The following is a 19553-nucleotide window of genomic DNA, read 5'->3' as shown; positions in this document are numbered from 1 at the left end:
AAGGAAGCCACGATATTCAGGTAAATTAAGTTGAAGAAAAGTAAAATCTAAAAATATTTTGTTGTTTCTGCGGTTGCAATGTGAACCAAAATGCCGCTGTTTCAATATGAAGAAGCTTTAATTTTCTTTTTGTTACTTTCCCGTGACATTTTTGTATTCCAAATTTTTCATTACCAGCTGGCGAAATGTGGAAATATTACATCATATGACATACAACAATTAAGGAGTGCTCACAAGTGTCGTATTTTTTAAGCTATTGAAATACGACATAAGACATAAGACGAAGCTTGTGAATTACCTAATTATTATATTTTAAGAGTGCATCAACATTAAAACTAGTTTATATTCGTATACATTAGGGTGTCTATTCTCTATCCAAGTTAATTTTTTTGTTGTAAACACCCCCTGAAGTTTAACTTTTTGCCTTAAAAGAGGGATCCAAGTAAACAAACTCTTTATTTTCAAATATAAGCACACTTAAGGTTAAAAAAACTATAAGTGTTTTATATTTTTTAATAATTTTATTTCGAAATCAACAAAGCAATTAACAATTTAAATTAGATCATCAGGTTTACACTTATCACTTTTTTTTAATATTCTTTCGTATCTTTAGCCAACAACATTTTTTTGAACTTATGTATTAACTAATATCCGATTGGGAAGCGATTCATACAAACTGTGGCCAGATTCGAAAACCATGAAAGTTAACCATCTCCACACCTTTTCTATTACATTAATGTCACACGATCAGTATGTTGTGTAGTTGTTTCAACTGATGTTCCTCCCTTCGAAGATCATGGAAATAATATTTGTATCCATCAGCCCTTACAAATTAAATTTCGTTTTAACTGAAAATACATATTTCGGCCGTTTTCCGACTTGTTACGCAAGAAATTGTATATAACTTTTCGACTTCTGCCAACTTTTTTCGATCTTTCAATCATTGAAAAGTTTAACACTTCACACGCTTCGACTATTGTATTCTATTCAATCGATAGCCACCTTCATTTAGCCATATTAAAAAAATAAAGTACTTAAGTAGTACAAAAAATTAGGTGTCAATACGTATTCAAATTTCGATACCAAGTTAATACAAAAAACAGAAGCAATTGTATTAGCCCGATGAAGGTGTGCTAACCTGGTTACGCGCAGTGTATTTCTTTTCCTAGTTTTTTATGCGATACAATCATCCCTTGTTAAGTTAGCTCTATTTAAATATAGTTTGTTCAATCCCCAAAATAGTGAAAAAAAAGTTTATATTTAGAGAATAATCTAACCAATTAAAAGAAATAATATTTTTTCAAATCCATTTTCATTAACGTCTAAAGATCTAATGTATTTATAAGTGGTAGTATACCATATACATACTCCTATACATCGTTTTGATAAAAAGATTTTGTAAGTAATGACGAAATTACGGAGAGAGAATATAATCTATGTAGCAAAAATTTACGATAATTAGTATCTACTAAAAATGCCAAAACAAATATAAAAATAAATTTAAAATTATTTTTTCAAATATCGTTTTTCCTTTGCGCGATTAATTCGCGGAAAACTGTTTTTATTTTTTTTTGCAAATTAATGTTTTGTTGTTGTTTTTTCGATATTCGTCGTGCCATGAAATAAAGAAAATGAGTACCCCGTATAAGAAACGTTTTGAGGCATCCTTTCCAACGAAGAATCCTGAAAGTTCCAAATGGACTATTAAAATGTGTTATCTGCAAAGTTTTCAAATACGAGTTGTATTGTATATTGGTGAAGAGGTGGTCTGACCATTATAGAGAAATTGGAAACGTAGATGACAAGCCAGGAAGAGGGAGGAATTACGTGACATCTCAAAGTGAGGAAAAAGCTATTGTTCTCCTCTTTGAGAAGAAACCACTTCTCAGTCTATGAGAAACTAAAAAAAATTTGTTTAGCAATGGATTATATACATCTCTAAATACAATACAGGGCATACTTCAGAGGTCTGGCATCAAACGCAGCAGTACTGTAATCAAACCACTACTTTCCGAAAAAAACACATATTTAAAAAAGGTTTTGTATTGTTTAACACTTTAAAACGTGTTTGGCTAAGAAAAGGACACATGTTCATATGAATGAGAGTTAAGCACTCCAAAGAGGTGCATGTTTATATTGTAGATGCTTCTCTCGATGGATTCGATGGAAACAAGAAGAAGAACCATATTGTTACTTTAATGAAAGCCAAAATATCAAGAAAACATTTAACGTCAACAAAAGATTACATTCGGATACTCCAACATACGTAAAGGTCACTTCCTGTGGAATATGCGGAAAATTTAGTTCCAAGTTGCCATCAGACTATAATACCATAGATAACACCGGGGGATGTTTCTCAATAAACGATACCTACACTTTGGAAAACAAAACGTTATTTTTTCTACGCACTGTATAACATAATGCTTCAAATAAAATTGGATTTTATGATAATTACAAATTCAGTGGGTTGGCCCGAGAACATCTGATCCTCTAAATAAGAGCTCGGTGAGTATGTGCCCCGATTTTGCTTATTTTGAACATAATTTTGCTAAATAACTTAAGTTCCTTCAAATGTTATGTTTTAGTTAAGCTGAGATAGCTCGAGTACAGTATTTATCATTTCAAGATTGTCTATTACACACACTTATTCGATGAGATTGCAAAAAATTTAGTTAAGTCGACTTAACTTATATTATTAAAGTTATAAACTGTTTTTTTTAAATCTCTTCCCAGATACGAACATAAGTACATACCTTATTATAAAAGCGGCGGCTACGTTTCGAACTTTCGGACATTTATACAAAGCAGCAACGGTGAGAAAATTTCCAAATATACCTATGATCATTATTATAAAGGTTATAACTCCAGCAAATGTTAAAACCGTCGGAGAGAACCTGCAAAGTAATAAATTTTATTGGCATCCCATCATTATGTTAGTCTAAATTTATATGCCCACATACTCCGTTTTATCTCTTCCGTCCTCATTCGACAAATTAGAGTAGGCACTTGTGAAATCCATTCTGAAAAAAAAATTAAATTATGATATGTTTATGAGAAATCATCAAGATGTATTATGTTTTCCGTAGAAAGTAGTTAATAAACAAGAAAGGAAGAGACAAGTTCATTTGTAAAAGAGCATTTTATCCTTTCGTTCAATTAGTTTGATGACTACATTGCTTCGTGATATTTATAATAAAAATAATCAAACTAATACAAATCACTATATCTCTTCTATTAGTGCCACAATTTTTACTAATCAAATTATTATTAATCTTATATTATTTATTCGTGCGAAAGCTATGTCAGGAGCTCCTAGGATTAAAGAAACAAGTTAATCTCCGAATCCTCCAATTATAATAGGTATAAGCATAAGGAAAATTATTACGAAAGCATGGGCTGTTACAATTACGTTATAATTTTGATCGTCTCCGATTTAAGTTCCACGGTGGCCTAGTTCTGCTCGAAGTAAAATTCTAAGGGATGTACAACTATTCCTGCTTAAGCACCAAAGATGAAATATAATGTTTCAATATCTTTGTCATTTTTTGAAAGTAATCATTGTCGTGATTAAATGAATTTTATTATATTTTGTTTTAAATAAATTTATGCATATATAGTTGTGTTCAAAACAATAATAGTGTCCGAGTTAGAATCATATCATTGAAATTTCGCTCGTATTTGTATGTGTAAATGAGAAGTTTGACATTTTAAGATACTACGGTATATATCAAAATAAATTAAATTAATTTCAAATGAGTTTCGAGCCCATCCGTGGTTGTTATTGGTTCATTGCGTAATGTACTGTTCATAATAATAATAATGAAGATTGAAAAGGGTACTTATTTCCATTTTATTGATATATATGCAAACGAAACAGTAAGCATATTAATTACACGTCATCATTATTAGAAAATTATAATGACTGTTTTTATACTCTCGCAACCTGTTGCTACAGAGTATAATAGTTTTGTTCACCTAACGGTTGTTTGTATCACCTAAAATTAATCAAGTTAGATATAGGGTTATATATATATAAATGATCAGGATGAAGAGACGAGTTGAAATCCGGGTGACTGTCTGTCCGTCCGTCCGTCTGTCCGTCCGTCTGTGCAAGCTCTAACTTGAGTAAAAATTGAGATATCTTTATGAAACTTGGTAGACATGTTTCATGGTACCGTGAGACGGTTGGTATTGCAGATGGACGTAATCGGACCACTGCCACGCCCACAAAACGCCATTAATCAAAAACAAATAACTTGCCATAACTAAGCTCCGCAATAAGATACAAGACTGTTATTTGGTACACAGGATCACATTACGGAGGGGCATCTGCAGCTAAAATTTTTTTTTAAAAAGTGGGCGTGGTCCCGCCTCTAATAGGTTTAATGTGCATATCTCCTAAACCGCTAATGCTATAATAACAAAATTAACTGGAAGCAAATGTTTTTAGCACTTCTATTGACGGTGTGAAAATAGTTGAAATCGGGTGGCAACTCCGCCCACTCCCCATATAACGGTACTGTTAAAAACTACTAAAAGCGCGATAAATCAAGCACTAAACACGCCAGAGACATTAAATTTTATCTCTGAGATGGTATAAGATGACTTTATAGGAACCGCGTTCAAAATTAGTCAGTGGGCGTGGCACAGCACGTTTTTAGGTGAAACCCCATATCTTGAGATCTGCTCAAACCGATTTCAACCAAATTCGGTGCATAACGTTCTTTTTATGTTTCTATGTCATAGTGCGAAAATGGGCGAAATCAGACTACAACCACGCCTACTTCCCATGAAACACCATTTTCAATTCCATCTGATTCTTTCACTTTCCACTATGCATATCAAGCAACAATGATTATATCGGGGTAAAACTTTGCGTGAATAATACGTTTAAAGTATGCCACCTTGTGACCAAAAATTGTCTAAATCGAACCAAAACTGTTCAAGCCCCTAAGTACTAAATATGTGGACCCCAGTGCCTATAGTTGACCTTCTACCGAAAATATCAGTCAATCCACAAAGAAATCTCAAACGAGTATACCATTTGACTTTGCGAGAGTATAAAATGTTCGGTTACATCCGAACTTAGCGCTTCCTTACTTGTTTTAATTTAAAATTTTTAACGGTTAAAAGAAAATATTGCACCGACGAGAAACACAACCTTATTATAAAAGTAAGAAAAAATGGGGGAAAAACTTATTCGGAAATAGAAGACTCCTGAGATGTATTGTACTAATGATAAATTATAATAAACTAAATACTTGTATGTCAGAAAACCAGAAAAAAGAAGCAGGAAAAGAAAGACAACTGCAACAGACGATCGATGCTTAGTTAGCTAAAGCAAAACTAATCCTGCTGCGTCTTCGTTTGGTATCTAAAAGCAACTAAGTGCCGTTTCACACAGGGACTCAAAAGAGTCTCATACCAGTTTATTGTGGGCGAGGGGACGACGAGGAAAGACGAAGGGACCGTGCCACTCGTGTTCGGGTGGCACGCTTTGTGTTCTTGTTCGTAACAGCTCGCTGCTACCCTTTTCAGCATTCCTTTTCACTTTCAAATTCTTTGAATGGTTGCAAGAGCGCTCGGTTTCAAATGAATTCGATCGCAAATTTGAGTTCTGTTATCTATTTTTGTATGTAATATGCAAATACGTATGCATAGAATAATAGAAATATTATGACAAATTGTAAATAAGGAGAAAATTAAGATATAGATTATGGAGTAAAGATACTATGAATTTTTAATACGGAGTAAAGAAATTATGAGTGTTTATTACTTAAAGATTAGGAAATTCCTATTATAAATTTGGCCTTGAAAATATTAGTAGCGGATATTCAATACATTCTTGTGGATTAGGGAATTCCCGTCTTTAGTATTTCTTTGAAACTATTTAGCGGGTAGGTACTTGTATTATGCATATTGTTCTACCATATTCATGGTAATTCATTGCAAGCAAAATGTGTGACCATCATCTCAACATACAAATGAAATACGCAGCACGCAGTGTTGCGCAGTCGAACCGCACAAATATTTACGAAAATTTTGTGAAAAGGAATGCAGAAAAACTAGACTCGAGTTGCTGGACTCTTTTTGACCCTGTGAATGCCCAGAGCGACACCAAAAGAAAATTTGAAAAACATCAGACTCTTTTAAATGCCTGTGTAAAAGTGCACTAACATTACAGTAAGTACAGTGACAATTCGAAGACGACTATTACTATTACACCATCAGCCACCACATCATCAGTATCAGCAGCGATGAATCCATTATCATCACAAATAATAACAAATAGTGTTAATCCGATATTCAAGACAACGGACAACGGACACCGGACATTAAGCCGACACCAAACTAATAGCATATATACATACTTATGTATAACGTTAATCCGACACCAAACTGATAACATGTGTGCATACATACATACTTATGCATAACATAATTTGACACCAAGTTGATAACCTACATACTTACGTATAACGTAATTCGACACTCGATGAGTAGTCAATGGATATGATCGGTACATCAAAGAAATCCGACCCCAAGTTAATTGGACACTTAAACAATTATATTCTTTTGATGTTTTGCCAGCAAGTAAAGTTGTGCAACAACAAGGAGATCAAATTAAGGATAGAAGAAAGTATAAAAGCCACGGCTTGACATTATACGAGACAGTTGATTTCTAATGTCTAAAGTGACAAGTGACAACCAGTGACCAGTGATAACCAACTGAAGGTGCCAAGGATAAAGGACTAAGAAAGGACAACGAATTCAACAGCCACAGCAAGGATCCAGCACCAACTTCCTCTAAGTATCTCGCTATTTTCATAAAGAACTTATTCTTCCCTTGCAGCTCAATAAACCACGATTTGTAGAAGAAAACCAATCTTTTATTTATCGAATAAAAATAAAATAGACTTGCAACACAAAGACTATTATTGGCGCAGTCGGTAAACCAAACAAAGCAAGGAAGTTCTTTTTCAGTGAATTAAGACAAGAAATCGGTAAAACAAGTAGAACAATTTACTTGTGTATATCGAGAAGTTTTTATGAAACCTTATCACATACCGAAAAGGAGGCAACAAATAGATACAGAGGAAGAAATGTCGACATCAGAGCAATCAGTACAACAAGGGCCTGTAGGAAACACGATGGAAATTAAATCCGATCCGCTAAAATTCATCAATAGAATGGGTGAGTATAATGGTGAAAATAATGCAGAGTTAGTGCAGTTCGTGAATAAAGTAGAGTTATTACTACATAGTATGAGTAATTACTCTCGTAATTACTAATCGCAAAATTTTATTGTGTTACAAATTCGCGACAAAATAGTTGGGAAAGCAAGTACCACACTATTAAGATATAGCATTGATACGACAAATTGGAGTGAGATTAAAAGAATATTAATCGAAAACTTCAGCGAACGAAATACCTTTTTACAGTTACATGAAAAGGCAGAAAAAGTAGTTTACAAAAACATAACGCAGACGTATAACGAATTATCAAATATACTAACGCGAATGAATAATAAATATCATCTATTGACAGAAAGATCAATAGATAGAACCCCAGAAAGTAATGAAGAATCAGTTTTAAATTTGTTCAAAGAAAAAATACCAATCAATGCAGCGAGCATTATAATATCACGTAATATAAAAACATTATTCGAAGCATACCGATTATTAGAACAAAATAATTGGACACGGTTTGATAATAAGTATAGAAATTTTAAAAATGTTTCAAGTTTTAACAATACAAATAAAGGATATGTTCACACAAGTAGAAATAATCAGCAATTTAATGAATATAGAGGACAGTCAGGAAATATAAGGCAAGATTTACAGTATAATGTGCAAAGAAACAACATGCAGCAAAACGCACATCCACAAAATTTTCAATATAACGCGCAACGAAATTCAAAATGCTCAACAAGGTTTTCAACAAAATGAACAACAGCAAAATTTTTAAACGCGAACACAATTTTCAAGGGCAAACAATAATACTAGGCAAACAAGAAGACAGCCAGTCGAACCAATGGAAGTAGATAATGTATTAATAGAAAATTTTCCGAAACCAGCCTCGGAGGACGAAATATACCATTGATAAAAGTAACGATAGGAGGAATTATTAGAAAGAAGATTAAAGACACCAAAAAATGTTATAACAGGTAGACAACAGGAAATAGTGGAGAAATACATTTTGACTTGGTTACCCAGTGAATTTAACGACAATAAAAAACAAACAATAACCTTTTTAGTAATGAATGCCTTTAATAACAGAAAATATGACGGAATATTAGGAAACGACATTATGATTCCATTAGGAATAGAACTTTCATACAAAACAAACACTTTGAACGTGAGTGGACAGAAAATAAAGTTTAGGAATTTAGAGGAGAATAAAAATGAGAATTGTAAAAATTATAAATTAGATAGTGAAAATAAAGAAATGAACGGGGAAAATCATTATGAAGATATAAAAGATTTATTTAATGAAGAAAATAATAAAGATTCTTATGTAAAAGAATCAAGTGAATATATTAACGAAATATTAGAACCAAAGGAGTTAACAGTAGTAAAAAAGGAAAAAGAAGATACCTTAAATAAATTGAAAAACGCCAACATGAATTCAGAAGAAAGTAAGTCATTAAAAAATTTGATTAATAAAAATAAAGATTTATTTTTCAGAGAAGGAGATGTGTTAACAAGTGTGAAAGAAATTCAACACAATATTGACACAGCAACAGATAGCCAATATATACGAAGTTGTATAGATACCCAGAAATACATAAAAATGAAATAAGAAACCAAATTTCCGAAATGGAAAAGAATGGAATAATACGAAAAAGTTGTTCACCATATAATGCACCATTATGGATAGTACCAAAGAAACTGGACAATTCAGGAACGCAAAAATGGAGAATAGTAATTAATTATCGTAGATTAAACGAAATCAAAATTGAAGACAAATTTCCTATACCAAATATAGAAATTATTTTTGATAAATTGGGAAAAGCTCAATATTTCACAACATTGGATTTAGCGAAAGGATTTCATCAAGCAAGACAGCATTTTCAACAGAATACCGGACATTATGAATACATTCGAATGCCTTTTGGATTAAAAAATGCACCAGCAACTTTTCAAAGGATGATGAATAACGTTTTACAACCATTTATGAATAATATTTGTGTGGTATATCTTGATGATATATTAATATTCAGTACAAGTCTACAGGAACATATAATTTCGATTCAGAAAACATTTAACAAATTACGGGAATATAATTTAAAAATTCAAATTGATAAATGCTCATTTTTTAAGAAAGAAACAGATTTTTTAGGTCACATTATCACGAATGAAGGACTAAAACCAAACCCGAAGAAAATCGAAGTAATCGAGAAAATCAAATTGCCAACTACAGTAAAGGAAATCAAATCATTCTTAGGAATAACAGGATACTATAGAAAATTTATAAAGGATTACAGTCGAATCGCATACCCATTGGTAAAGTATTTAAAGAAAGAAAAGAAAATTGATGTAAACGATATCAACTATAGTAATGCTTTTGAAAAACTAAAGCAACTTCTAATTGATTATCCAATTTTAAAATACCCGAATTTCGAAAAACAATTTGTCTTAACGACTGATGCAAGTACATTCGCAATTGGTGCTGTACTTTCACAAGACGGGCATCCCATTTGTTACGCAAGTAGAACACTTTGCGATAGCGAAAAAAATTACTCAACTATAGAAAAAGAGTTACTAGCAGTAGTATGGGCATGTAAATATTTTCGACCATATTTATATGGCAAACGTTTCAAATTACAAACAGACCACAAACCATTAATATGGTTAGCTAATCTAAAACAAGAAAATAGTAAGTTTACTAGATGGAAATTAGCTCTTAACGAGTATGTATTCGATATTGAATATATTAAAGGTAAAGAAAATAATGTCGCCGACTTTCTGAGTAGATAACGAGTAAATGAATTAGATATGGATGTTGACGAATCAACTTGTGCAACCATTCATAGTGCAATTGAAGGCACAAATGACCACATTTGGATATCAGAAAAACCTATAAATTTATTTAAAATTCAAATAATTATTTCTGAAAACAAAACAAAAGGGAAAGATATTTTTGAAACAACAATTTTTAAAAATAGACGAATTTTTATTTATGAAAATGTGGTAAATGAAAATTTTGGGGAAATTTTAAAGAATTTAAATTTAAAAAACTTTACAGTATATTGTCCGAATGAAGCAAAATATATACAATTTCAGAGACATTTTATAAAAGAATTTGGAAATTCGAATATAAAAGTGCTTAAAAGTAATATACTTTTAGATGATATCGAGGATGAAGAAAAAGCCTTTAAAATCATAGAAAGGAACATTTAAGGCTTAACCATCTCGGTATAGATGAGAATTTTAAAGAATTAAAAGATAAAATTTATATTCCGAAATTAAAACAATTAATTACGAGATTTATAAATAATTGTGAAATATGTCAATCAGCAAAACATGATAGACATGAAGAAAAAATTAAATTCGAAAAAACGGAAATACCAAATTCCACTAATGAAATAATACACGGAGACTTATACATAGCCGAAAGACAAATATTTTTTACATTTATTGATAAATTTAGCAAACACTTGTTTGTAGTACCAATAACTGATAGAAATAGTCAAACGTTTATTGAAACTTTAAATTATACATTCGATTTTTGGAAAACCACAAAAATACGTTTTTGATAACGAATTTAACAATTCATACATGCGGGAATATTTTAACAACGAAGAAATTAATGTACACTTTACATCACCGTTAGTAAAAACAGGTAATGGTGATATAGAGCGAGTACACGGCACAATAAACGAACATTTGAGACTTTTAAAATCCCAAATTAATAAAGAAACAATTACCAAAAGAATAATAAAATCAGTCCAATATTACAATAATAGTATTCATTCAACTACAAATAAAAAACCAATCGATTTTATTTCAAATAAAATAATGAATACAGATTTTATTAAAATAAAAGAACAAATACAAATTAAACAAAATACATCAATAGATAATCAAAATATGACAAGGAAAAATATACCAGAAGTAAATAAAAAATATATATTTATAAAAAATGATAAAATAAGAAAAAGCGATCCAAAATACAAAAAAATAAAAGTACAACTAAAAGAGGGTAAAATATTTGACAAAAGAAATAGACATATGTATACATCCACAAAGAGTTAAGAGAATACATAAATATACAAAGTAATAAATAATTTTTTTTTATCTTGTACTTTCAGTTTTACTTTTATATTTATCAACTTCAGTTTTGAGTAACGATATTAGAATAACACAACTTAATTTTGATACAGGCTATACAATTTTAAAGAAAGAAAAATTGGACGTAATACAGGATTTTAATAAGGTATATCATATCATAGATTTAACAGACTATGAGAACTTAATAACAAAATTAAATATTGCAATAGAAAATTTTAATAACACTTTTCAAAATAATAAATCAACAAAAAATTTATTATTTACACTAAAAATAGTACAAAGTAAATTAACATCAATTAAACCCTTAGGGATTAGACAAAAAGAGCAGTACCAAATATTGTAGGAAAAGGTTTAAATATTTTATTTGGTACAATGGACGATGATGATAGACAAGAACTAAATGAACATTTAAAAATAATAGAAGAAAACGACCACAAATTAATAAATGCGCATAACAAATAAAATAAATGTTAATTTAGAGTTACAACAAAATATAAATTTCTTATCAGAGAAAGTTAATGAAAATATAAAAGTTTATAATTCAATATTAAGTAACATGAATACAACACAAAAAAAGATGTAGAAGCAATAGAATTAATACACTTACAGTTTGATATTAATTATATAATTAATGAAATCGAGAAAATTCAGGATTTAATAGCATTTTCAAGAATAGGTATATTAGGCAGAAATATACTAACCAATAAAGAAATTTCTAAGTTTGAAATAAATAACAAAAAATTAAAATATATCAAAAGCATTGTAATAAAAATAAATAAAAATTTAATAGTTGTAATAATGATACCACAATTTTGCAAAGAAGATTATTTTGAAATTGAAATTCTACCAGTTCCAAACAAATTTAACAAAGAAATAAATATTGACAAACAACACTATATTACGGATACAGAAAAAGTTTTTGATTATACAAATGAAATAATTTTGAAAGAAAAATTAAAATTAAGTAACAAATGCATTCAAAATATATTTAAAAGTAAATTTAATTTTTGTAAAGTTGTGCAACAACAAGGAGATCTAATTAAGGATAGAAGAAAGTTTAAAAGCCACGGCTTGACATTATACGAGACAGTTGATTTCTAATGTCTAAAGTGACAAGTGACAACCAGTGACCAGTGATAACCAACTGAAGGTGCCAAGGATAAAGGACTAAGAAAGGACAACAAATTCAACAGCCACAGCAAGGATCCAGCACCAACTTCCTCTAAGTATCTCGCTATTTTCATAAAGAACTTATTCTTCCCTTGCAGCTCAATAAACCACGATTTGTAGAAGAAAACCAATCTTTTATTTATCAAATAAAAATAAAATAGACTATTAATATATACAGGTTGGTTGGTCTCACAAAGAAATAGCACTTCTACCTTCAATTTTTTTTTTCACAAGTTGAAAAGTCGTGAGAACGCATGTAAAGCTACAAGTGATTCTGTCAATTAAATCTTTATTTACAAGCTATTTAAAGTTGACATGTCAGAGTATTTTTAAATATGGAAAATATTGATTATCGCACAGTGATTAGCTTTTTTGGTTTGAAAAGTTTAAAAGCAAAGGAAATTTATGAACAATTGTTAAAAGTGTATAAAGAGTTCTCACCTTCAAAACGCTCCGTTGAATTTTTGGCTGGTGAATTTATACGTAGTCGTACTAGGCTCGCAGGCGATCCACGCGAAGGACGACCAAAAAACCGCAACCACACCAGAAATCATTGAGCAAATTCATAATATTGTTAGTGAAGATCTAAGTTTAACTAAGCGTGAAATTGATAATACCGTAGGCATGTTAGACGAACGAGGATTTCATATTTTACATGGAGAATTACACATGAAAAATCTTTTTGGAAAGTTAGTGGCGCACACGTTAACAATACAACAAAAACTGGATCGAAAACAAATTTCTCAGCATAGTTTGGAGCGTTTTAAGCAGAATAAAACATATTTCTTCCGTCGTTTTATATCTGTGGATGAGACTAAATTGGAACAAGAATGTTTACAGTGGACTGAAGCTGGTTGTTCAGCTCCAAAGCAGGTGAAGTCACAACTATCAGCAAAAAAGGTTATGGCAGGATAAGGAATTTTGTTGATTATCTGTAGAAAGGTAAAACAATCAACTCTGAATATTATTGCAGCCTTTTGGATTAGCTGGATGAAAAAATTGGTGAGGAAAGACTTGGTTTGCAGCACCAAAAAAAAATCATTTTTCTTCACGACAATGCACTTGTCACAAAAGTGTCTTAACAATGACAAAATTCAACAATTTAAAGTAAGAATTGCTTGAGCATTCACCGTATTCACCAGATTTGACTCCCAGTGACTACTACCTTTTCAGAAACCTGAAACAATTCCTTCGTGGAAAGCGTTTTTTGTCGAATGAAGAAGCTGTTACAGCCATAGACTGGTATTTTGCAGAGCTTCCGCAAAGTCACTAGGAGAGAATTAGGCTAAACTTTTAATGAATCAATTTAGCGTTGAATTGCTGAGAAAACACAAATTGAATTTCCCTCTGACAAAATTAGAGACTACGCATATGGTATACACATACAATTAATAAGAGCTTGTTGTATGTACATGTGTGTGTAGATACATACAAATGCATGTACGTATTTATTTGCATACAAATTTGAACTTAAAACTTAACTTTTATCTCGAAAAATACTTAAAGGATGCTATGTTGCAAGAGTGTAATTAAATAGATAAGAAAATTCATGTATACGTGTACATATATGTATGTATGTATATGCCACTTTCCCGGCAGTAAATTAGCTTGTGGACCTTCCTATTACATTACCACAGCAGGGCATATTCACATAGTACGGTCATACATACCATACATACATATGTTTGTGCATACATGCGTTAATAAAAGCCTGTGAAGACTTGCGTTGACTTAGTGGTGCTCGCCCAGAGATCGTAGTGTATTTCATTGTCTTTAAATTAATGTCAATTAAGTAATTTAAAAAGGTCAATTACAAAAAAAAAAATATTTATTCACATCTATAAAATTGCTTCTCTGTTATTGCATGTGTTGACGAACATAAAGAGATGCCATTTCACACAAGAGCTTCACTTAATAGATTTTATTTAATTGAATGTATAGTTTTAGGTGACTGCAAAGATCAAATAATTATTAGAATTACGGGTGAATAATTTGATTATCATATGAGTATGAACAATAGATAAAACAAACGATTTTTGTTGATAACCAATTATTACATTCTTTAATTATTAGTATAATTTAGGTGGAAGTTAATGAAAAGTTATAAAAGAATAGTAAAGAATAGTAACCAAAACAATTAAAGAAGTTAAACCAGTGATAGTCATACAGCAATAGTTTCGTTAAAGTGTGAATTCGTTTTATGCACCATTTTTGACTGAACTCTGTACTACTAATTTTCTATTGTTTTGTTTCTACAAAATTGCGAATATATTATATATTTGAATATATTTGTTGACAAGAACTAATTAAAATTATTAATAAATTCTGTAGTCTATATACATTGCACAGAACAATGCAATATGTAAGCATTTTAATTGACCATAAATATGTGCGAATATTTGCAAACTGATCCACTGTAAGAAATAATACAATTTCTAGATATTGGCAATGTTAGAATAGACCTGCAACCAAATACGCAGTGTATCACGAAAAAAAAACTTGATTATTTAAGCTTGAGTATATTCCTGAAAGTGAAACTTAATTGTTTGTGTCATAACTGGCTCAGTAATCGGGCTACATTCGCGACCAAAAATGTAGAAGTTGATGAAATTAATTTTCAGTCACAACAGTTGTTGTCAGGCTATCAGATGTACTTTAAATCATTCGCTGTTCTTGTTGATGAAAATGAAAACGTAAATCATTTAGATATACTCGGAATGCCATCACATAACCTTTGGTTGAAAATTAATCAACTATTATTATTAATCGTAATTTCAATCCACCTAAATTATGCAACGGTACATGTTTTGTAATCAAAAAGATTACAGGAAATATTAATTTAGCAACCATTTTGACTGGAAAGTTGAAAATGGTCCTTTTACCACGTTTTCCAATGATACTGTCAGAAAGTACGATATGAATAGAGCTGAATTAAACTTTTTTTTGAAAATGTTTATAATTAAAAACTATAAATATTATTGTTAAAAATTAAGAATGGTCTATCCCCTTTCAATATCTCAAATGTTATCAACTAACAATTTTGAAAACACACTTAATAACAAATCGAAGAAAATTAGTATCAATCATTTTCGAATTCGGAAGTAATCTACAGAGTTATCCTTACACCAGGAATAACGTTTTCTTTTTTATTTCTAAATACAATTTTACTGTATTGAATAGTTTATAATTAATGTATATCTTAGCCACAGCAATGCATGGACGGGGTCCTCTAGTTACAAAAAAAAAATAAATTTATTCCCCGTGGAAACCTACGCGAAATAACTATTTTCATTTTAAGATTGTTAAATTTAAGTTTACAAAATAAATATTGTTTAACATTTTATATATCTCTTATCCATTATAACTTAGCAATTTTTCGGAATAAAATATGTTTTACCCGCAACTTATCGCTAATAATAAAAAATCTCGAAATCAAGATAGTTTATAGTGTCATTGGTTGATAATCGTCATAAGGTATTTTGAGCAAGCGACAAATAATTTTCCTCAAGTAGTTTAAGCGTGACGACCGAACGACACGACAGATTTACATTTTCATAGGTATGATTAACTTAGTTGAATTATTTGAAACTTTCCTTAGTTTTTCTTCTTCCTTTCTAAATAATGGCTGCTAAGATTGTTTTTGTTTTGTTTGATTTACTATGTAGACAAAGTAAGTCAGTAAATATTTCAGCGCATTACCGTATACCAAAGATACTTTTCATGTTATGACAAAATATTATTTATTTTTCACCTAACCGATATACCCGTAAAAGGATAAGCATTTCATTTATCGGTATTTCTCTTTGATACTATCAACGAAATCGATAATTGTAGACAATATCTTGAATCTCTTTCGATTCGGAGAGTAGCGATTTGAACAAACTATACCAGAAGTTCACACAAACGGGCAGCATTTGCAATGCTACATTTCCTTTTTGGTGGGTAAATACTTCTTAGTTTTGTTTTTCATAAACTATTATACATGATTTTCAGTCTTATGTTATTAAAATCACAGCAAAAAAGAAATTTATATTTTTATTTGTCATTTGAGCCATTCACAGTAGTAATCTGATATAAAATATGCAAACCAAAACTTGGGAACATTGAAGATAGCGAATATACTACTTTTATAAGATGTTCTCATACTCTCTTGTACGCATTCAACTTCATACTTTGTTGTAGATTTTCATATATTTTTTTTGACAAGAGAGCAGCACGCAAAGATAGTAAGCAGAAAAGTTGTGAATCGAAGACAGCAATATTTATTCTGAAATCCAATTTGTTAACTTATTTTTTTAACAATCTACTAAATATGTCCATCGAAATTAAGTTTGTTTTTAATTGCAATGTCTAGAAGGACCGTAACATATGCTATCAATTTAATTTTGTAGTATCTTACCGTTTCAACGATATCGATTGTAAAGAAATAATAACTTATGTGATGTACTAAGCCTTTCTGTAACCCTAAAATAACTGGATTTTCAGTAGATTCGAAAGAATCACAGTTTTTTGCTATATCTTTGCAACCAACTAAGTTTGTTTTCAATTATTTCCAACTGATATTTTTTTTATAAAAATAGCAGAGTTTTTCGGATTCGCTTCTTAGATCCAGTATATTTGTACGCGACCTAGTTCTTCGTGTTTTTAGATATCCATTAGATAATTAATACGTTTTTTCCTATTTATTTGTCTAATTATTATACCCTTAACAGAATATTTAAGGTTGCCACGAACTTTGTAACACCCAGTAGGAAACGTCGGAGCCCCTATAACGTACATACATATTGGCATAAATTACTGCCCAAGGCAATGCTACAATATTCGATACAATTGTTCAGATCGGATCATTATAGCATAGCTGTCATATAAACTGACCGATTAAAATCAAGTTGTTGTATGGATTATTTGACACATTTTCGTCTGGAAGCTTTTCATTTATTGCAGAGTATCGAAATTAACGTAGCATCCACAATACTATTAGTGAAGACGATGCCCTTGTCTTAAAATAATGAGAATTCTCTTTAAATCAGTGGTGCTTAAAACATGGCTTACTTGGCTCCGTTTGGCCTACAAAAATATCAAGTTTAGATTCTAAAATCATAATAGCTAAGACGAAGTCATAAATTAGCCATTAATCTACCATTTTTCGAAAAAGGAAATAAAATTCTGATATGTTCAAAGATGAATGATACGAAAATATTTGAAGGTAATGAACAACTCCACCAGGGACTATAATATTTGATCAATACGACCTAATGTGCATAAGTACGAACTTACATACATATATGTATGTATGCACATGTTAGATTAAAGTGGGGCTTTAAGTTAATATTGACTAAATTTTTTCATGCAATGCTTCTATTACATAGTCGTCAAATAATTTTAATTGTCAACAAAGTAGTTATTGGTAAATGAAGTATGAAATTGCGCGTATGATCGCGCAGTTACAGATCTTATCAGATACTGTCGAGCTTCAAGTATGTGCCACTGAAATGTTTACATACAAGTATTTACGAGTATGTACGTACAAACAAGCGATACTCGCAGATCTCGAGTAGTATTTTTTAAAAGCAGCGAGAATGAGATTAAATTGGGAGTGTGAGCCATGGCTGTTATAGACTTCATTTCGCGAATTTAATAAATTATTTTATGGCCAAGCTCTAGAATGTAAGTATGTCTGTATATATAGAATAGGAGTGTATGTATGCCAATTCAAGCTTAACGCTGTCTGAGTTGTGATGACAGTTTAAAATGTATACATACATATAGATACGTATGTGTAATCGCCAGTCAAGCGTGAGTCAGTGAGCCCGCTTTATTTGCAAATTTCCTCACTTATATATATGTACATAAATATATGTATTTGTTCAATTCCGAGTAATATTATATCTGAATAGCCTCTGCTGTAGCAACAACACCAACAGCATTTGAGTATTTAAAAGTACCGCTTTTGTTATTATAAAAACACATATGTAACTATGAATCACATTTATACATAAGTCAGTTTTAAGCATATGACTAACAGATATTTTTCACTTTTATAGCCAATCTTTGTGGGAATATATATTATTTATTTTTTACATCTCTGTATAAACCATATTTGTTGCTACGTTCTAATACAAACAGTTTAAACTGATAATACACAAAACTAAGTATCAATATTTTAAATAAAGCTCAAAAATATCGCAAAACAAAAACAATTTGCATTTATTGATAAGAAAGTTTATAATTTTTTTAATTCCCCGCACGCTGTGTATATAGCCAAATATAGTAATCGTTAACTTACTTAAAAACACGTTGCTAACTTTTTTGAAAATTCATAAGGTTTCTACACGAAATTCCGTATTTTTTTTCTTGTGAATGAATTTTAAGCGCTTAAATACTATAAATGCAATATCAGTATCAGCAGAACACGAACCGAATGCGTTGACATTATAATGACAATTGAGCGAAGAAAGAGAAACGATTAAGTAGTTAGTAAGCAGGCGACTCGTAGTTACTCCCAACAACATCAATAACACGATCACCAGCAATACTCATGCCGACATACATATGTATGTACATAAGTATGCCGGTATATGCTTATATCTACATGTTTGTACACTTGTGTGATATATGTATGTAAATAAAATATTTGCCACAATATTGACATAACTCGGCAATAACAATGTAAGAAAAAACTTATTACTTTGAGATCTCGTTTCATCATGACTGGTATTTAGTTGGAATATTGAAATGTTTGCTTATGCTTATAGGCAAATAGCAATTAGTTTTAATTGAAAATTTACAGAAATACATTTTATAAGTATGTACATATGTAATACCTAACTTAATCTATTTTTACCCCATCATAGATTTCATTATCAACTTCAGACATTTTGTTCGAAGAGAATAACGTCTACATACATACATATGTACATTGAAATGAAATCGAACTACTAATTGACACTGGGTTCGACATACAGCCTTTAAAGTCAACTATAATAATAAGTGAGTATATAAATACATAAATATGTAAATACACAAAACAAAGAAAATAAACGTACGTGTGTCGTATGTAAGCGGTATCTTATCGGAAAGTAAAAACGC

The 19553-nt window shown here is 30.6% G+C and overlaps 2 protein-coding genes, 1 long non-coding RNA gene and 1 pseudogene across 10 annotated transcripts in view; 3 read left to right on the top strand and 1 right to left on the bottom strand.

The window, feature by feature from the left end:
• Positions 1 to 2819, top strand: part of LOC138857256 (uncharacterized) — a 24645-nt gene extending 21826 nt beyond the window's left edge. The window contains exons 3-4 of the long non-coding RNA XR_011396334.1: positions 1629 to 2505; positions 2734 to 2819. This is a non-coding gene — a long non-coding RNA (uncharacterized lncRNA). The remainder of the gene's footprint in view (positions 1 to 1628; positions 2506 to 2733) is intronic.
• Positions 1 to 19553, bottom strand: part of moody (G-protein coupled receptor moody) — a 22303-nt gene extending 2750 nt beyond the window's left edge. For 2 of the 7 annotated variants that reach the window (XM_036362414.2, XM_036362410.2), the window contains exons 1-3: positions 18751 to 18919; positions 2961 to 3020; positions 2754 to 2894 (exon numbers count right to left, since the gene is read on the bottom strand). In XM_036362414.2, coding sequence (XP_036218307.2) covers positions 2754 to 2894; positions 2961 to 3019 — 200 coding nt within the window. In that variant the 5' untranslated portion in view covers position 3020; positions 18751 to 18919. Of the gene's footprint in view, positions 1 to 2753; positions 2895 to 2960; positions 3021 to 12905; positions 13143 to 18750; positions 18920 to 19510 lie in introns of those variants that run through there. The other 5 variants (XM_070109435.1, XM_070109436.1, XM_036362412.2 and 2 more) reach the window with 4 other exon arrangements.
• On the top strand, positions 6991 to 7564 carry LOC118680846 (uncharacterized; annotated as a pseudogene).
• LOC106624805 (G-protein coupled receptor moody) overlaps positions 17982 to 19553 on the top strand; it is a 69910-nt gene continuing 68338 nt past the window's right edge. The window contains exons 1-2 of one of the 2 annotated variants that reach the window (XM_070109437.1): positions 17982 to 18131; positions 19319 to 19454. The gene's annotated coding sequence lies outside the window, so the exon portion shown is untranslated. Of the gene's footprint in view, positions 18132 to 19316; positions 19455 to 19553 lie in introns of those variants that run through there. The other variant, XM_036362422.2, reaches the window with a different exon arrangement.

This window comes from Bactrocera oleae, chromosome 5 (assembly GCF_042242935.1).
Source record: "Bactrocera oleae isolate idBacOlea1 chromosome 5, idBacOlea1, whole genome shotgun sequence".
Lineage (NCBI taxonomy): Eukaryota > Metazoa > Arthropoda > Insecta > Diptera > Tephritidae > Bactrocera > Bactrocera oleae.
The sequence above is the reverse complement of the archived record's forward strand: the minus strand, read 5'-3'. Positions and strand labels throughout refer to the sequence as shown.